Genomic DNA, 21,230 nt, shown 5'->3' with positions numbered 1-21,230 from the left:
GGTTTCAGACGCTTTATCGTCTGAATCCTGACTCCCCCTTCTTAGCGGCTTGCAGGTAGTCCGGTTTTCAGACGCTTTTGTGTCTAAATTTAGCGACTGCATGGGGGACTCCCCCTTTGGTAGCGGTGTGCTAGGGTGTGTAGTTTAGAAGCCCTGGCACGTCAGCGGTGTGCCCGGGGTGTCCACTTTTACATGCCCCCGTTGTCAGCGGTGCGCAGGGCTGCCTATTTCACTGTGGAACTACAAGTACCACAGTGACCTGTCAGCACCTGGGCAGCGCACTGCTGCCCGGCGCTACGCTGATAACGTAGCTGACAATACGTAGCTTACAGCTAGAGCGGCACGCACACAGTCAGACACAGCTAGAGCTAGCGCACAGTTAAACAGAGCTTCTGGCAGGCTGCCAAGTTTCAGAGACAGAGTGTGCGCACGGCGGCGCCGTGAAGCTACACAAGTACCGGATATACAATATAGACTATAAGGATCAACAGTCAATGAAGTAAGACAACGTTAAACATATAAGGCGTTGATAAAGGATATATAGGAATTATATTGGTCTAATTCTAGTATAAAATAGACATAAGGATAGTGGAAAGAGAGAGAAGGAAATACGTGAGATAGGTCAAAGGAATTGAGGGAAAGCGGTTTGTGGGGCTGTCAATGGCCATCTGAATAATAAAAGGTATAATAATCTTAATATTGTTTATACCGCTCAGAAATCTGGATAGGACTGTATATGTCAATGGTATTGGGATGCTGCACTCTTATTTGCAAAAGAGGACGAATACATAACATAGCAATTTAGGTTGAAAAAAGACAGCAGTCCATGGAGTCCAACCTATTTATCTAGTCTTGCCTAGACTGAGTGTGGGCTCAACCAATTTTCACCAAATAATTCTCTATCAATGCACTAGCTATAACTGAATCGTAAGGCAGAAAGGGATTTGGTAAGCTGCTTGCTTACTGTTGATCAATAAGTACACTCTAATGTGTATACTATGGAGACATTTCATAGATCGCTGCATGTTAGAGCGTTCAATGTTTCTGGTTGTTTATGGTCAATGTGATCCATACCTTGTAGATCATGATCATGTAGATACCTCTGAATTACATAATTTTATGTTTGGATGAACCATAAGCTATGCGCGGTCATTATAGTAGAAGAATAACCGCGTCACTCCAAGGGTCTTTTTCAGAAGTATACTGTATATTTAAGAAACAAACAAGAGGGTCAACCCATATGTTTCAATGTTGCTAGAACATTTTTTTCCAAGACAAGAGGTAACCCTAACACAAGCATTAACAACCCACACGGGGTTGTGTTAGGGTTACCTCTTGTCTTGAAAAAATGTTCTAGCAACATTGAAACGTCGACCATGTATGGGTTGACCCTCTTGTTTGTTTCTTAAATATATACTTCTACACACTCTAGTAAATACAAACACAGGGGGCCCAGCACTCACTACAACAAACTAACTCACCTTAACATTCAAATAATCAATTAAATAAATAATGGAGTTTTAGTTCATGAATTGATCAATGCATTTAAGCTTGCAGCCCATCGCCAAGGGACCCCATTATTTATTTATATATATATATATATATATATATATATATATATATATATATATATATATATATATATATATATATATATATATATATATATATATATATATATATATATATATATATATATGGACCGGCACTTGGTACACCCAGACACATAGGTAAGAGGTGCCTTCCACAGAATTGGATATAGAAGCGGTTTTCAAGTCAGTAAAAACAGGAGGCGGCACTCTCAAAAAAACGTGGAAAAACTGTATGAAAACATCATAGTGAAGAAAACGTCAGTATTACAAGTCAACAGTTTCGGAGCTTGCGCCATCCTTCCTCAGGACAACTGACTGCATAACTCAATCAAAAGCGTGAAGTGCAGAAATTGTTTGATATTGGGACTGCGCTTATAACTAAAAAGTGGTAGCTGTTGACAGCCAGGGCCAATTACAGGGTCTGTGCTGATGATGTGCCAGTTCTTGGAAATGGCTGCTCTTATGATTCCAGACAGGGCACTTTGTGTTACTATGGCATTCGACCGAAGTGTGAAGTGACTATATCCCCCATATGTGGTAACAGGTTGTTGGATTTAGATCCCGATGGTACCCGGCTCTATTGACGGAGCAGGTGTGCGCTGGACATTGGTTGTTGCGGGTTGCCGGGACAACATATTCCTGTAGCCACGTCACCCGATGGGTGGAGTTACTCTGCTAGTGAACTTATTGTAAGTTAGCTATTTTACCATTGAGCATACTATATGTCCGTTTCTGGAGCTGATGTGATAGCTATGTGTATTGTAGCCATTTTCAGCGATAATGTTAGGACCTGCAGAAAAGTGGGGTCCCGTGAAGGGGGCTGCAGGCTTAATCGCATTGATCAATTCATGAACCAAATCTCCACTATTTAGTATCAGTTAATTTAGTGTGTGCAGAGCCCCTACAATCTCTGTTTAAACAATGTGGTCACAAGCCATAGGGCACCCCAAAACTAGGAAAGGTGAGTGCCGATGTTTAGTATGTATGTATGTATGTATGTATGTATGTATGTATGTATATATATATATATATATATATATATCTATATATATATATATATAGATATATATATATATATATATAGATATATAGATATATATATATATAGATATATATATATAGATATATATATATATATATATAGATATATATATATATATATAGATATATATAGATATATATATAGATATAGATATATATATATATATTTAGATAGATAGATATATATATATATATATATATATATAGATAGATATATAGATCTATATATATATATATATATATATATATATATATATATATATATATATATATATAGATCTATATATATATATATATATATATATAGCAGTCAGGCGGCACTCACCAGGGCTTGGAGCTTGAAAAAAAAACAGTCAGACCACTTTGGGGTTCCCAAAGTGGTCTGACTGGTTTTTTTTTTCAAGCTCCAAGCCCTGGTGAGTGCCGCCTGACTGCTCTACATATCAATAGGTCTTGTTGTACCTTGGAAGGCACCCAGGCAAGTAACACAACATCGGTGGAGTGCCAGCCTGCTAAGATTATATATATATATATATATATGTATATATATATATGTGTATGTGTAAAACATATGTTGTCAGGACACAGATGTCTAGTGCTCGCTGTTGGAGTGTTGGAATTTTTTGTATTCATTGCTTTCCCAAACTACTGATTATGATAGAGTTGCCTATGTATGATGACACAATTCCAGGCTGCTCACCTCATATTGCCTACGGGTGCCAGGCAGATCAGGAATTTGATCGCTCCAGTCCTGTTTAAGGATCTTGTTCTGTTCCTCACTCAGATAGAGCAGTTCCTTTGTGGATCCGTGCAGGTGGTTTAAAAGACTGCCCAGGTTCCTGCCTCGCCATGCTGAGTCTTCCTGTGCTCAAGAATAATGCAACGTTAGGACATGTTTAGGATTTTGTTTGACTTGAATTGTGAGTTACAGTGGTCATTAAAATGCTAATATAATTGTGCCATATTACCCTTTGTGTCTAGAGCACACCTTTTGGAATACAGAGTTTTATTAATAGTTCTACAGCCACACCACCAGATGAACTATTTGCAAAACTCTATAATTCTAAAAAAAAAGAAAAATATAATTTAAGTTTTTATCAGTAGCTGTGCTACAGCTGATGGTGGTATTGCTACTGACTGAAGGCCTACATCTGAGAACTAGCAATGAAGCTCTAGTCAACTAATTAGTTTGAGCACTGTCAGCAGTCTTTAGGGGCACAGTGATGTTTGGGGGACATCTGCTAACAGCACGCTCATGCTACCTCCCCTCACTAAGAGCCCACTACTTAGGGCCCATGCACACTGGGCGACTGAGCTGAAAGCCTCCCAAAACAGCAAGTTTCAGCAGCTTTCAGCTCAAAGCCACCCAGTGTGTATGGCCGGCGGTCAGCGCTGCTGCGTGCTCCGGCATCATTGCCAGGAAAGCCGGTCATCTGCTGGTAATACAAAGCCGTTCTGCCCCTGCTGACAGCGCCAGGCAGTGGGAAAGTGGCTCAGTGTGTATGCACTGAGCGGCTTTCCCCCTCAGTGATGATAGCGATCATCGCTGTCCATTCACACTGGGCATAATTGCCCAGTGTCTATAGACCTTAACACTGAATCAATGGCCAGGGGGCTGTTATTAAAGTTCCTGACTAATCCTGGGTACACACCTTTTGGATCACTCAGCTGATTGGTGATACGCTACCATCATCTGTGTCCCCAGCTTCAGTGGCGGAACTTGTGGGTGGTGGCCCAGATGCAAAAATATAATTTAGGCCCCCTCCTCCACCCCAACCCAAGATCACAATATGCAACATGGCAGTGGGTGACAGGGAGAGGCAGAGGGATGCTGATTGTGACAGGGAAAAACAGTTGGTTACAGAGAGAGGGTGACAGGGGCAGTAGTGGGCCCCTTTGTCCCCAGGGGACCTGGTGCACTGCACCTGCTGCACCAATGGTAGTTCCTCCTCTGTGCTTGACTCCCTGTAAGTCGCCTGCTACACACAGTGCTGGATATAGCTCAGTATGTAGGGGATTCTATAGAATCAGGAGGTCAGGCTGGCACATATTAGTGCTTAAGATGTGACCACTAGATCCAGACTTTTGCACAACTTTTATAAGCCATTTATCAGCAAACAGTGCAGCAACAAACTGTACAATCCTTGACATGTTCACTACATATAGGCAATACACTCCGATATGCTTTTACCTCCTATTCTGACCACTGAAAGTATTCCATCATAGGCTCAGCCCTAAGTATAGTTGTGACGTTTTGATTACAAATAGATCCTACTTATAAACCATTAATATGTAAAACTGTAAGTCTATGTAAGCCAGTTGGTGTTTAACAGTCATATCTAATGCTACAACAGATGGAACATATGGCTGACATAAGGTGTATTACCATGTTTGCTTATCAGTTCTCTTTGCTTGTGTCACAGTGCAGTGTCTGTATATGAAGAACTCACCTGTAGGCTGCGATATTGGTTCTTAATGGCTGCATTTTCCTGTTAAATCAATAAAAGTAACTGTTACACAAATTCATCTGAGATAATTCATTCAGGAATTCACCAGTAACAAAACTTAAACTTGAATTGTTAGGATATTTGATTGGCGCCTCTTTATCTGCGTGTCATTTTCATTCTAATTTTCCCATTGATGGCAGCAGCAGAAGAAGAAATTTTACAATGTGTCAAATCTATTTCTTAATACAGTTTTGTATTTTCTAAACGTACACTGAGTTTTGACAATCGTCAATTCAACACTTGATAAATCACACACAGTGGGGTTTATTTACTAAGATAGTGTTCTATTGAAGATGGGATGTTGCCCATAGCAACCAATCAGAATCTACTGCTTATTTATTTAGCACCTTCTAGAACAACGGTAGGCAATTGGCGGACCATGGTCCAACTCCGGACCGCAAAGTACAGGAAACCGGACCTTCTCTAGAATATAGATTAGTGCCGCAGAGCTACAGTAGCATAGCAGTCACACTGTAATGATGCAGAGAGGCAACAGCATCCATCTTCCTTCCCCCACCATGGTGCCATCACTATAGTGATTGGTTACATGAGTCACGTGAGCAGCCTGACACGGCGTCCCAGGAAGTGACTGATGTGGAGGCTGAGGCTCTGAGTGCATCCCAGTCCTCCGTGCACCGCAATGTGGAGGAGCCCCAAGGACCCAGCAAACAAATATACAGGCACAGGAGATGGACTGACATCAAGCTACCCAGGAAAGCAGGCTTGTTTTAAAGTTTTAAGCCTCAAGTTTGTATTTTGGTACTGAAACTTATACTACATTCCTTCAAATTTAAGTATAAGTTTCAGCACCAACATAAAAACTTGATATTAATTACATTATAGATATATGATTTTGTGGATCTCGATCAAAATAATTTGAATTATCTGGATTCAAATAAAAATTACTTGCCTAGCCCTGTTCTACAAGATAATAGAAGCTGATTGGTTACCCATAGCAACCATACCATCTATTATCTTCTAGAAGGTGCTAAATAAATAAGCAATCAATTCTGATTGGTTGCTATGGGCAAACATCCCGTCTTCAATAGAACTCCTACCTCAGTAAATAGACCCCAGCATGTCTACAATGAAATTGCAATGAAAATGGTCTTCAGCATTACAGAGACATATGCCCGAGAAGGATTAGACAAGGTTCAGTGAGCAGAGAGTGCCTTGCTATTAAGACTACAGCTTAGATGTTTTATATTCATAAATACTGTATGTGTATGTGTATATGCGTAAACGGATGTTTATATGTGTGTGTCTAGATATATAGATAGGGAGATATTTTAAAACTTGTTACCTGTGGGAGGTCACGGATCTCTGATCCATACTCATCTATCTCTCTCTGCAGAATATTGTGTTCTGCAATCTGACGTTCCACATCTGCCAGGCTAGGTCCATACTGAGCCCCATCTATTTGATTCTGCAATGAGCACAAAGTAATACAATATGGCTGTGCATCATGTACACAAGTTGATCTACAATATACAATCTCAGCCAGTATTTCATGGATACAGTTGTAAAACTTCCAGATGTACCTTCTTGCTGGCTAGGATCTGCGGCCAGTTGACTTTTGGCTCTGGGGGAACTATATTAAACGTCTCATACACCTCCCTGTATTCTGCACACTCAGCACTTAGACGCTCATGAAGGTGACGGATGCTGGGGGCAAAAGATAAAGAAGAGAAGACTTTGGTGTTTGCCGACAGACAGAACTTCTGTATACATGAGAGACATTTCCCAGCCAGTGTCTATATCTCCCTCTTGACTGTATTTATCTTCTCTTCTGCATTCCCTTTACCTACATCGCTACTTATTTTCATTCTATACATTTCTCTGCAGAAATGACTCTATAACAAATGGCAGTCAGTCTCACTCACTCTTTGTCTATCTCCTCAGCCTGAGGGTGCCCATATTTCTTTGCCTTGTCCACATCTAGGAAAAGATCTTTTAGAAGAAGCTCAGATTCTTTCAGGCACTTTGCGTTTTCTTGTTGATGCTGAAAAGTTTTCTTCAAAGTGTAATTACCAGCATCCTACAAACAAAAAAGGGATGAAATATTGGAGCTGGGAACGAGTCACTGGGCAAGTAACCATACATAGAAGTGCAGGGAGAGAGGTAGAGTGAGTATGTAAGAATTGCTTGCCCAACAATGCAGCTCGATAAAGCCTCCCACCTCATAGGAACATCTTACTTGAATGCAAAGTGTTTTTCAGTCCCATTACGCTGACTGTGATTGGAGTGTTTAGGTAATGTTATGTGCCCACCTGCTTAAGTTTCTGGTGAGTCTCCAAGATATTTTTTTCCACATGGTCAGCATTACTCTGCATGCGGGAGATTAACAACGCCAGTTCATTGGCAGTCGCCCTACAGAGGAAAGAAGAAGGTCACCATTTAATATTAAACATACAAAGCTGTGTATTAAATTGAACCTATGTCTAACTAAATTTTCTTTTGAGCTTAATAGAAAGAGTAAGTAAAAACTATTTAAAACAAATTATTTTACATATTTTGCTTTAAAAGTTCTACCAAGCAAATAGTAACAATAAGGTATGTCAGTAGTCCCGGCTGTACCATTAGGCAGCTGTCTAAGGCTCCGCCAGGATCTGGGTGGGTGGGGTTGGGAGGGGATGCCACTGATGCTGCTTTCACACCACAAAACCTGCTTAGACCCGGTATTTAAAACGTGTCTTAAAACGGGTCAGAGCAAGTACAACCCCTTTCACACTGCACGTCTCAAGCAGGTTTGCAGTGTGAAAGCAGCTGGAAAAGAACAGGGAACACAGTAGCTATGAGACAGCGCAGTGCGGGTCCCGCTCATTACATATGTGCATATATAATGAGCGGGTCCCGCTCATTAAATATTCACTGCACTGGGTCCCGCTCATTATATATGCACAGAGCGGGACCAGCTCAGTGCTCACTGCTGCCGGAGTCCTAAATACCGGTTTAGAGACGTTCACACTGCATAAGAAATGGCTCTGAACCGTGTAGGCTTTTTTTTACCCATTTGCAAATACCGGTTATTTGTAACCGGTAAATGTAGACTGGTGCTTTCACACTGCAGCTCTAACCATTTTAAAAGGCTTAAAATTTGAGGTACTTGTGTATTATCCGGGTGTCCAATTAGCATACGTACGCAGGCGTAGGGTAAGCTACGCTGTCTGCGTAGTCCAAAGGCTGCCTAGCATAGTTAGCATAGTGACTCCGTGGCAGCCCAATGGCTACCTAGCGTAGTTAGCGTAGTGACTCCGCGGCTCTGTCCCCGGAGTTCATGCCAAGCCTAGTGAGCTCCTCTCGCACAGCGCCGGTAACCGCCATTTCCCATGCGCTGGCAGACGCCGACGGAGAGGTGCTCTAGCTGTCTCAGATACTCCTGCATCTCAGTAATTATTAGCACGTGCACCTCATGCATAAAGGGGGTATGCTGGCGCAAGTGCATCCTATGCACAATAAAGGAGGCATTTTTAAACCACCACTATCCACGCCAGCCTGAAGCGTGGTGAGCGGATGCGTTCCGCGTCCTCCCAACCTGTTCATACCCCCACTATCCATGTCGGTGTGGAGTTGATTTTATAAAGTGTTGTGAGCGCAGCTCGCCACCGAGCCCGAAGTGTGGCGAGCTGACACGGAACACATGCGAAGTAATCCGCATCCGCTCGCCATGCTTCAGGCTCGGTGGCGAGCTGCACTTTATAATATCGTCTCTGCGCCGTCGTAGATAGTATGGGTATAACCAGGTTGGGAGGACACGTAATGCGTGCGCTCGCCACGCTTCGGGCTGCCGTGGATAGTGGGGGTGTTTCAGGAAAACATTCACACCTGCCTCCTCCTCTGTCTTTGGCAAGCTGAACATTGTGACAGGTTCTGCTGCCATTACACTGTCACTTCACCTTCAGCTATGACAGGGACACTGACTGTCTGACTACGCTGATTCTGACATAGACGCTCGCAGCAACACTACACTACTTCTGACTGACTACGCTAACTATGCTGGCTGGGGAACACTACGCTGATTCTGACAGCGCCGCTACGCTAACTACATAGTGGGCGCCCGGCTAATACACAAGTACCAAAATCACCAATATACCGTTTAAGAGCTGCAGTGTGAAAGGGGTATAAGTCTGCTCATCAGAGAATGAAGGATATCTACAAGGGAGACATCCTTGTTGTAATTAATGTAGGTGATGGCTGTGGATCTTCTAAGATGCAACCTCCACACTTTCACTTGAGGGGCCAGAAAATGGGTATGGGTTGTAGTGTGGGGAGGGGGGCAGTAAGGTGCTGAGGATCCTAACAACAAACAGCTCTGTCTGCCAGCTGTATAAAACATTTCCACAATCTAATTTCCATATGTCAGATCATGGCAACAAACCATCTAAATTTGCCATAAGAATATCACATTAGCACAGTTTTATTGCACCCAGGTGAATACAGGATTATTCAGTGATCACGTAACTCATGCCCCCTATTCACCTTGTTTGTATACAGCTACTTTGAAAATGCAAAATGTATTTGCTGGATAACCTTTGAGACGGCTAGAACTTGATATTCTTGTGTTATTTCTAACCTCATTAGCTATGCATCCTGCAGTACACCTGCCAGGTATAAAGAGTCAGTAGATGTTGCTCTCCTGTAATCACAACAGACAACTCAAACTGAACATCCCGCAGAGATACAAATACAACTGAGTTAATATCAGAAAAAGAAACACAACCTTTGGGCCTTATTCTGGTTCACTCGCAAAAGCAAATTCTCTCTCTCTCTAATGGACAAAACCATGTGCAGAGAGAGTTAGATTTCAGTGTTTGTTTCTGTGCAAATTAAATACTGGCTGCTTTATTGTTTTTTTTTACAATGCAATATAAACTTCAGTTTGAAATTCAAACCCCACCCAAATCTAACTTTCTCTGCACATGTTACATCTGCCCCACCTGCAGTGCACATGGTTTTGTCCATTAAAGAGAGAATTTGCTTTTGCAAGTGAACCAGAATCAGGCCCTTTATGTGTGGTGAGCAACACTATCTAAGCACTCCAGTGCAAAACCATGGTGCGATTTAGGACCGGATTTATGCTTAGGTCCAAATATTCGGTGACTATCGAATGATTTTGCTCATGTAGGCTACCCTGCAAATGGAGGTTTATGCTATACCTCCATTTGCAAACTTGCGGGGATGTTCGGACAGTGCGGGGGGGGGGGGGGGGGGGGCGGCATTTGCTCGCCCAGTTAGCAGCATTAGATGTCTCACTAACCAGCAAACTTTCACTGCTTAGCGAGTCCACCAGCATCAACCGCATGCTTCCATCTCTAAGCGAGGGCCAAAGGTGAAGAATTTATAACCTAACCATTATAATGTTAAAATTATAATGTGACCATTATAACCTATATGACCATTATAAGGAATGATAGGTCATTGAGCAGTCACTCCTATACTCAACTAGAAGAGTTTTCTGAGCACCTACAAAATGTTAGGATTTGAGCATTATCTAATGTAGACGCCTGGATCATATGGAATTTCCTAGTAAATAAAGGTAGAGACTGTACATAATCCTACTTACAGCATGCCTTAAAGAGGTGTCTTAATGTGTTTGAAGATAGAAAACGTTTATCCCAAACAAGTTTTGACGCTTTTTAAAATATACAAAGCATTACTCAGAGAGCAGGACTGCTGTAGCACTATATGTCTGCTACATTAATGGATAGTTTAAGTTACTATTGCAGATTTTTCATTCTTTTAATTTATTTAGACATGTTTTGCTGTCAGAGCTCACTTCTAAAGAATAAAATTTCAGCTCCAAAAAGTTTTTTTTTTTAAACCCCACAAAAATACTTATGTGCCTTGCTATATATTAGGACAAAGGGAAAAAGAACACATTTTGTCAAATTTGGCCACGTACTGACATCCAACATGTCAGAACATCCCCTATCAGCCAGGTGTTCTAGCTGTGTATGTGGACTGAGATTCTATAAATAGCTTTTCCATTACCGTTTAATTAGGCTCTAAAACATACTGTATGCTACATGTTAACAAAAACAAAATTAAGAATGTAAATAAATATGACATCTTTATTTATAGATCTTACTTCCATATTGCATTGTCATGAGGTAGAAAAGCACTTTGCATATTAGCGCAAAAAGGGTGTAAACAGGGATACACACTGCGCCTTAAACAGCTTTAGAGAACCCATCAAATATCATCAAGAGTTGTAGAACGCTTTAGTATTTTCTTCTCAAAGAAGTTCAGACACCATAGCAAATATTTGGCTTGAATCAGAGTTGATCACTGATCCGCGAAGCCACAGACTGAGCGATTTATCAAATTACTTCACATGCATAAGGATCGTAGCGTGCATGCACAAGACTAAATAGCCACAGAAAATGTGACCAGAGGTTGACTGACCGAAAGACTGCGTGTGGGTGTGGAAAAATCACAGGCGTACAGTACCCATGCATTTTAAGGGAGGGTCTGTGACATCATTGCCGGCCTTGAAAGGCTGTCTCAGATGACCGGTACGGGCAGAATTACTCACATTTGAACAGACTGGTAAATCCATTGGATGATTCGTGAATTGTGTATGGATATGCAGGTGGATAGCGATCTGCAATAATTTCGCAATCCACTAGCAGATTTCACCGGACCAGTTTTCTTTCTTTTTGGGTGTTGGCTCGTAGTCATTTACAACTTTGCAGACCAGTGATCAGCTATTTGTATAACTTAACCATGAAAGTATGTAAACAGCAAAACACAGCAGAAACATAAAACCAGCTTCATGGCATAAACCAAGCAATACTGTAATCTTAGTTCAGCAATACAGAGGTAAAGCAAAAATTAGGGGTATTATTAGCAAATATAGGTTTTTATAGGTCTGGAGTCATTATTTATATTAAATTAATATTTACAATGAGTCATGCTATTCTAAATTTCCCATTTTAGATTAAGGAATATAGTAGTTGTCACACACCCAGAAACCACAGAGAGAAGACTGAACCACACAAAAATTAAAACCCTTATGGCGCCATATAAATAAACAACAATAAGAATAATATAACAAGTTCTGATTGCTTATAAATAGGAAACATCAATCAACATTTTATTTTGTAAAGAAGCTTGAAGGGCCTATTGTGAGCCAAAGTGGCTGTGGTCAGTGCCTTCCTTAAACCACTCCCCTCCTGCCTTCCCTTATCAGAAATCCCATTTCTGGAACTCCAAGTCCCATGTAGATCAGGGCACCTTCCCAAATCTTAGTGAAATAAGCAGAACAGTGGCTTAATGATGCGATTCACTGAGAACCTGTAGCATGATGCAGGAAATTGCATTCTGCGATGATGCAGGAAGTTGCATGTACCAGTGAGCTCCCACTCAATGTTACAGGACTTTTATAGAGATGCACCCACCCTACGGAATGCCCTTACACGCACAATAAGACTCTCCACTAGCCTCCGAACTTTCAAGCGTTCCCTGAAAACTCACCTCTTCAGGCAAGCCTATCATATTTAAGTTCCATACGCATAACCCTCTGAGGCACTTATGTATTATATAGCTTCCCTTCTGGACTTGTAACTTGGTGGGACTGCTATGCTACTACTGGTGCCTGTCCTTGTGTTTCCCTCCTATTTCCCTATAGATTGTAAGCTTGCAGCAGGGACCTCCAACCTCTATGTCTGTCTGTTTTACCCAGTTTGTTCTTTCAGTGTTGTCGACATTTGTAAAGCGCAACGGAATCTGCTGCACTATATAATAAGCTGTAAATAAATAAATACATTCTGGGTAATAGGATGCCATTGTGATGCAAATCATGTCATCCCACCCCCTGTATTTCTGGGCCCTCCCAGAGGGGAGGTTCTAAAGTACACAAGTATGCCTTATATGGAAAGTGCACCACTAAGAAATTCAAACTGCATCTAAGGAAACAAATAAAAGGTAAATAACATCCCAGCTCTTTTAATATCACCATTTTACTTTCCAATAATGTGACTGTTGTTAAACTGGGGTTATTGGGGCTAAATGGATAGCCCTGTGCAAATCCAGTATCTGTACTTCATTATGAAATATTAATACAAATTTCCCCTTCAAACTATTATGTATTACAAGGAGAAATCACAAAAATATGATATACAGGTTGAGTATCCCTTTTCCAAAATGCTTGGGACCAGAAGAATTTTGGGTAACGGATTATTCCGTATTTCAGAATATTTTTATATTTCAATAAGGTATCTTGCATTTATGTTGTATAAGCACATCAAACACATGAAATACACACAAATATATTTTGTGCATGAAACATGGTTTCAAAACATGAAACAAAGTTTGTGTACTATCTCAGGCACTGAATTTAAATGTCAAGCAATCGTTTTCTTGCACATATTTAGTGCCAGTTACATATCCTGTCCCCAGTAGTGCCAGTTACATATGATATCCTCAGTAGTGCCAGTTACAGATGTCCCAGAAGTGCTTTTAGCAAAAAAATATATATATATACATTCTGGAAACTATGGATAATGGATATTTTGGATAAGGATATTTGGATAAAGGATACTCAACCTGTAATTGCATTGACAAACAACTGGCAGTGTGGCTGCAGGAGTTGCATTTGGCCTACACGGTATCTGCATTCAGAGTGCTCTGTAGTGGCGCACTAACTAAACAGGGTTCAGACTAGATGGGCCAAGTGGTTGTTATCTGCCTTCAAATTTTCTGTTTTGTTTAAACAGCCTTTGTGGTACTTTTTTACCTCTTGCTACAGTTAGCAAATATCAATAGTTTGATGATAATGTTAGATTGATGATAAGTTTTATCATCGATGGTGTACCATAAACTGTGTATATCAGGGTTGCCGACTTTAAGATTCTCCTCTCCGGGAGAAGCCCGGAGAGGAGAGTTTCACCAGCCGCTCAGGGGGCGGGGCTTACGAGTGACATCACTAAGCCCGCCCCATGCTGGTAAAACAAGGAATTCACGGATTTCCGTGGAGGGGGCGGGGCTAAAATGACGCAATTGTGTCGTTTTAGCTCCGCCCCCTCCTCTGAGACCCGAGGATTGCGGCATTTTAATGCCGCGATCCGGGGGACAGCGGGGGTCCCCCCTGAATCCGGGAGGGTTGCCCACCCTTCCGGGGGGCCGGGAGGGGGTCCCGATTTTCGGGAGACTCACGGAAATTCTGGGAGGGTCGGCAACCCTGGTGTATATTAATGGCACAGTGGTGGATATGCTGCCACGGTCTTCTCATGTGAACCTTCATTGGTTGTTCGGAAATTGTCAGAAATCGTGGACAACCGTAACTCATACACACACACAAAGTAAATCCGGGTACACTGGGGCGATATTAACCGAATATGTTGTTTCCCGATCAGAATGACATATCGTGCATATCTCTAACTGTGTGTTCCCAAAAATGCAAGTGTCGGCAGTCGGAAACAATGTCGCTCGGTCAGCCCTGCTGAACAGTAAACCGGACAATAACACTTGCAAGCTAGTCCTGTATAAATGAAGGACAGAGTTATATGTCACATTGTCTTTTATACATCATTCTAATGTGTACACAGGATCCGGTATGTCGACCCATTGGAGACACATTGCTCAGTGTGTACCTGGCTTAAGTGTACGACGTAAGGAAGGTGTGCAATGTCACTGTCACATCTCATATAATATAGGGAGGAGATGCAGCACCACTAGAGTGAGCAGGCCCTCACCTGACGACACTGGTTATGCACTATAAATGTGGAACCAGCATACACAGAGAAAACGCAGTGATCATTTTTTGACACATAACTCTAGCACGATATAGACTGTGGGGATTATTTACTAAGATTGGAGTTCTATTTCAGAGGGGTTGTTGCTATGGGCAACCAATCAGATTCTATCTATTCTCTTCTAGAAGGTGCTAAATAAAGAAGTCTATTCTGATTGGTTATCCATAGCAACATCCCATCTGTAATAGAACTCCCAGCTTAGTAAATATCCCTCTGTACGTCTTCTCAACATTCTGGGCAAATATGAGGTGCTAATGGCAGGAGTGCAGATCTCATCATCAGGAGGAATGGGGGCATTAAATTCTACTTTTTTGTCAAAATGAGACACATATTATTGCTATCACATCATGTTAACATGTACTTCATGTGTGAGAGACACACCATGAAGACTCTACTGTGTGTGTGTGTGTGTGTGAGTGTGAGTGAGAGAGAGAGAGGGAGGGGGTGTGAGGGAGGGGGGTGTATGTTTGGGGGTTTTCTTTTTCATTTGAAATTTAAGGGTCAAAATTGCAGGGAATCAGCAGATTCCATAACTAAACCACTTCCGGCCAGATGTACTAAGCTTCGAAAAAGGGATAAAATGGAGAGTGTTAAACAGCCAGCCAATCAGTATCTGGCCCTGTATGTGATCATACTGGAATTAAATGACATTCTGTAATGCAAACATTACACCTAATCAGCGTGGTTTATCAAGGGCCTTATATAATTCTATTCCCTTCTGTACAGGCATAGAACACTACACCTACTCAACATAAACAACCACCGCCCATTATCATAATACAGTTCTAACTTAGGGCCAGATGTATCAAGCTTTTAAAGTGCTAAAATGGAGAGTGATAACCAGCCAGCCAACCAGCTCCTAACTGCCATGTTATAGGCTGAGTTTAAAAATGACAGGTATGAGCTGATTGGCTGGTTGTTTATCACTCTCCATCTTATCACTTTTGAAGCTTGATACATCAGAACTGATCGCTGGGCTGCTAAGTTGCGATCAGGTATATAAGCTGCCCAGCTGAGTGAAATCCTGCTCCGTCCAAGTTTACAAATTGCGTGTGTAAATTAGCTGGATGGGCGATTCCCTGCAAATCCATTCGTAAGACGCTCATCATTGAATGATTTCCACTGTGTACAGTCTGCGTGTAGACCAGAACTCACTTAGTGGCTATGATAGAAACGCTTAGGCAGGCCTATGTTTTCCTTGACCCTCCCAGAAAATGGACAGTAACCACCCACAAATGCTGGCTTCATATGAATCGACTTGCATACGGCCAGTGATTAAATATGTAGCAGGATTTCATTGCAGAAAGGCCTAACTCGATAATACCCCGGCCTGTGAATTTGCAGCTGTGCAATCAGGTCTGAATAACCCCCTTAGACTTATACTACCAATTAATTTGTTCTTGGGTTGCAATCTGTATACTATTGTGTGTGTGTATATATATATATATATATATATATATATATATATATATATATATATAATAAAGGACAGCATGTTGCATGGAAATGATTTACAGTAGCTATATAGTGTGCTAAAAACCGTATACAGCAATGTAGTGTGGTGGGACTCAGAGGAACACAGACTTTGAAATACTGAATGGCCTTAGTGTACAAAGAAAGATTATTAGCTATGGGAGAAACAAAAGGTTGCAACAGGTTTATTATAGTTAACAATGAAGAAGGGTGTGCTCACAGGCTGGGCGAGCGACTGTCAAACTGGATGACACATATTTAGTAAGTATTGGGACAAACCTTTAAAGATCAAGTCACACCCATCCTTGTATTGCATGGTGCGGTAAGTGTGTGTGTCTCAAGCCAAAATCACTTTATTTAGAATGTACATATATCATCCAGAAACCTTTTCTCTTATCAGAAGATTGGGTTGTGAATAAGATGACAACTGTTATTTATTAAACTGGTGAATCTGTCTAATGAAATATGAATGAATGTGAATGAACATCCCAAACAGCAACCAGCTTTGACTGATCTACTGCAAGGACTAATAAATCGGATGTCCGGTTACTTTGGGTTACTGCACATATTAAACCAGTTAGTTAATAATCCTTAGAGTGGGATAAACAGCATGTCCTGAAATCTACTGTCATTTACAGTTTTTAGGTTTCTCACAAAACAGACCTCATTCATGTCATGAATACGTGTGTCCAGGGACTGGGTGTGTCTGAAACAGTTGATGCCATAAGGTCACACACTGTGGACAGGATACTGTTTGTTATTATTATGAACGTTAATGATCCAGCCTAGGGTAATACTAAGTCTAAACATGGTCATGGCCAAACACAGTGTATAAGGCTAGTGCCTAAAGCGTAATGCTATCATAAGTGTTCACATTACCTCCCAATGTGATATTGTAGTATTCAATGCTGTTTCCTTACAGGTAATAGAGTGGGAACAATGTGGAAACTGGTTGGCATGATCATTGCAGACTTTGGAGCTGATTTATCAATAAGTGCTTTCATACACAACAAGTTTTAAAACTCATTGCATAGTTATCTTTCTTCATTCAATCTGCTTCTAACTAATTTTTCAAACACATGACAGTTAGGAGCTGATTGGCTGGAGAACCATTTATTATATGCAACAAGTTTTAAAATTCATTGTGCATGATACAACTCATTGATAAATCATCCCCATAATTGGTACTTTCTGCAGGTGGATAAATGTATCTAAGTTTTATACAGTAATTTAACATCTATAATGAAAATAATTGATTCACATGGGTTTGATTGAAGTCCTTAACTCAGTCCAATAAGCAAATAGCTAGTTTAGTATCCAATGATTAGAACGGGATTTATCTAGTCAGGGGTGCTTGGATGCCAGAGTCTACTGCACATTCGTAGGTCTCCTGGAACATGGCACTTGCACTTTGTTCCTTGGACATCTCCTGTGCACATGCTCAAGTTACACGGAAACAGTCGCCTTGGCCATTCACAAGTGATTTGTGGCTGCAGTGCAGGAACAAGTATAATATATGGGTGTAGGGTGTGCGGTGTAATATATTGGTCATGGGGCCCATGTGAAGCGCACACCTTGCACCCATTATAGAAACGCCTATGTTCCACCAGTACTACAAATATGTAACTGAACCAGTCTTATGTTTTTGTCCAAAAGCTAAAGTGTATAAAAATAGCCTAAATTCCTTGCTACTTTCAAGTAGAAGAGCTGGGAAATGACTTAAGTTAACATGCTCAATGAAAAATAATAAACAAGGCAATGCAAATTCTATGCAATATTTTTGTAAAATATCAAGGAATGCAAAAGATATGATAAAATGATATCATATCATAAAAATGATAATAATGATGCCTGTGACATAATTCTCATTCACCTGGCACATACAGTAGCATTTTGGGAGTTTCACTGCGCATGCAATAACCCTAACACACGCATTGAAGAGCTGGGTGTGACAGGTGTAGCAGATGGAAAAGAGTCATCGCCCCCTACCACCGCCAGGCAACGTCATTGTTAGACCCTCCCTCTACAGTGACTGAAGCACTGTCCGAATGGTTTGACTTTCTGCATCACTGATCCAACTCTACTGTGAACTGAAAAAGTGAGAAAGCCACTTCTATGTACTGTACTGAACCAACCCAACTGAGGAATCTCTATTCAGCAAACACACCCTAAAACCAAAAAATTTTTATATGATCAACAACACAGCATTCTCAATTTTATCAGCACATAAAGTTCAGAAATAATAGTGTTTACACTATCCTTTTTATTACTGCTCAGTTCTAAATGTAGGAGGCAGCTCCCTAGTTGGGTTGAACCACCTACCAATGGAACGTCTAGTTTCATGGCAGCTGAAAAGATAGAACTTGCCGTAGACCAGGCATGTCCAACGTTGGCCCTCCAGATGTTGTTAAACTACACATCCCAGCATGCTTTGCCACAGTTTTGCTATTAGAGAATGCTAAAACTATTGCAAAGCATGCTGGGATGTGTAGTTTCACAACATCTGGAGGGCCAACGTTGGACATGCCTGCTGTAGACTGTTGTCTGAACTATGGGGCTAATTCAGTAGGGATTGTATAAGCGGGTCCTGCGATCACATATCTTTAATGCAAACGCCTCTGCCTGATAGTCAAGCAGAGGCGCTCACAGGAAGGAATGGAGGCATGTCCTTGGTGTGGCGAGGTCATTACTGCGTCTGCAACACAATTTTTATGTGGCCTCGCAAGGCCCCCCCCTGCAAATGCATTGGTATTGGAAGGATTGCATCAGGTATTGAAGATATCCGCTGCAATGTTTCCTTTAGACATCTGGGGTTTACTAAATATATGCAGATACTCACTGAAAATGTTTGATTTTAGCGTATATCTCACACATATTTAATAAAAAAATAGGCACAGCCTTTTATTTTCAAATAGTAATCAATCTTTCTAAAAAGCTCACACTAAAAAGAGGCACTGGCATTTTTATAATGAATGTAAGATGTGCGGTGCATACAGGCCCTGGGTCCAGGGGCCCACAAATCGCAAACCCTGCATTTATTAATTAGACTAACCGCTCTGTTGGCCCAGCACTGGCTGCAGAGCTGCAAATATCACTGGGAAAATGGCTACTGCTGCTATTTTCCAGTGATTCGTGCATGCGCAATAGGGGTGTTCCCATGAACGCAGCACGGGTGCCATGTTCCCAGAGACCTGCACATGCACAGTAGACTTTGGCACAATGCCAGAGGCTACCGCAGCTTTAGAGAGGATAGGGGTCCAATTGGAGTCTTCACATAGAGGCCCCCTCCTCTCTTAAAGTGCCTCTGCAAAGAGGAATGCCAATGGAAAAGCAAGTCAAATGCAAACATTCAGCCACATGAAGAGGAATCGCACTGTCCTAAGCTTTCATTTGAGCAACACAGTTACAGTGAAAATCTCTATTAATATGGTTTCAGCCACAAATGCAGTATTTTAAACATGAATGTTGTGTTATAAATAAAAAGCAACACAGGGTGACACTGACATTAGAGGGGGATGTGGTATTGACAACTAATTTGGAAACTAGTGAATAGAGAAAAGACTATGGGGCAGATTTATTAAGCTCGGTGAAGTGATAAACTGTCTGGTTTTTATCACCGGCCAATCAGCTCTTACCTGTCATTTTTCATACCCAGCCTGTAGCTTCACAGGTAGGAGTTGATTGGTCGGTGATAAAAAACAGATAGTTTATCACTTCTCTAAGCTTAATAAATCAACCCCTATATGTCTATAGAGATACAAGTCCCTCAGCAAACGTGGTGGCTTCAATGTAACATGAATGGGATAGTACTCAGTGGTTGGGGGTCTGGGGATCTGTAGGCAGCTGAAAAGGGCATACTGGGCGTGTGTTGCGGACTTTGATTCATTGTCTACCTGTTAATCAGGTTTTTTTGTGGCATGTTGTCACGCCTTACATCAGTGTCACTTTTTAGCCCCATATAGACAACACCCCAATACTGCCCTGAATGACTGTATACTCTACATTAACCACTTGTCACCAAATTCCAATAGAAAAGATACATGAGCCTGCATGATTCCAGTCAGACCATTAGTGCATCCTGTTATCTAGTGCATTGGAACGTTATGTCTAGTCATCATAGTTGAATAATATCTCAGTTTCATTTACATATGGATAAAAATCTTCCTCTGGAGAAAAACATTATGCTCATATTAATCTATCTTTTAATCAGAATCAGGGACAATTGAACTAAATTGATCATATTTCAGGTCTAGAGCGATACTAGAAATTGTAATTCACTGGTAATGAGCAGTATTCACCACTGAATGATTGTAATAAATATTAATGGTCCTAATTACTAATATAATCACTTATATGCAGACATTGGTGGATACAAGCTACAACACAGTCCCAACACAGTCCCCCCTCTAGCTATCACTTCACAACCACCATAGCATGCAGTATAAACATTTGGCTTTCCACCCGCTGCTCTCCCAAACTCACTTGCTGTATTTTGAAGGAGATGACTTGGTAGGTGACTTGGTAGGTGACTTGGAAGGTGACTTGGTCTGTCCCTTGAACATGATGCCGTTTTACCCCCTCGCTGTCCCTCTCTGGTCTCCGAGCCTTTGTCCTAGTGTGCGATGCACCTGAAAATTTGACAGTGACAAGCTGTAGAACAAGAGGAATGTGAGGACAGGACAGTGCAGGAGGCTGACTCCTCCCAAAAGTTCTAGTCTGGGCGATGGGACTTGAGAATAAAAAGAGAGGTGTACATAACCTGCTAAACCAGTTGTGTAGGACTGAGAGGAGATACACTGAATTAGTGTCCCCACCCAGGAATAGTGTCCCATTATAAAAGGATGTTTGTCAATAGACTTGCA

At 41.3% G+C, this 21,230-nt stretch overlaps 1 protein-coding gene across 1 annotated transcript in view; it reads right to left on the bottom strand.

Annotated features, from left to right (window-relative positions):
- EVPL (envoplakin) overlaps positions 1-21,003 on the bottom strand; it is a 40,833-nt gene extending 19,830 nt beyond the window's left edge. The window contains exons 1-7 of the mRNA XM_083147960.1: positions 20,851-21,003; positions 7,411-7,510; positions 7,024-7,178; positions 6,682-6,805; positions 6,444-6,566; positions 5,084-5,122; positions 3,334-3,495 (exon numbers count right to left, since the gene is read on the bottom strand). Of these exons, the coding sequence (XP_083004086.1) occupies positions 3,334-3,495; positions 5,084-5,122; positions 6,444-6,566; positions 6,682-6,805; positions 7,024-7,178; positions 7,411-7,510; positions 20,851-20,930 (783 nt within the window). The 5' untranslated portion in view covers positions 20,931-21,003. The remainder of the gene's footprint in view (positions 1-3,333; positions 3,496-5,083; positions 5,123-6,443; positions 6,567-6,681; positions 6,806-7,023; positions 7,179-7,410; positions 7,511-20,850) is intronic.
- Positions 21,004-21,230: the final 227 nt, after the last annotated feature.

This window comes from Crinia signifera, chromosome 6 (genome assembly GCF_055691185.1).
Source record: "Crinia signifera chromosome 6, ASM5569118v1, whole genome shotgun sequence".
Taxonomy (NCBI): Eukaryota; Metazoa; Chordata; class Amphibia; order Anura; family Myobatrachidae; genus Crinia; species Crinia signifera.
The sequence above is the reverse complement of the archived record's forward strand: the minus strand, read 5'-3'. Positions and strand labels throughout refer to the sequence as shown.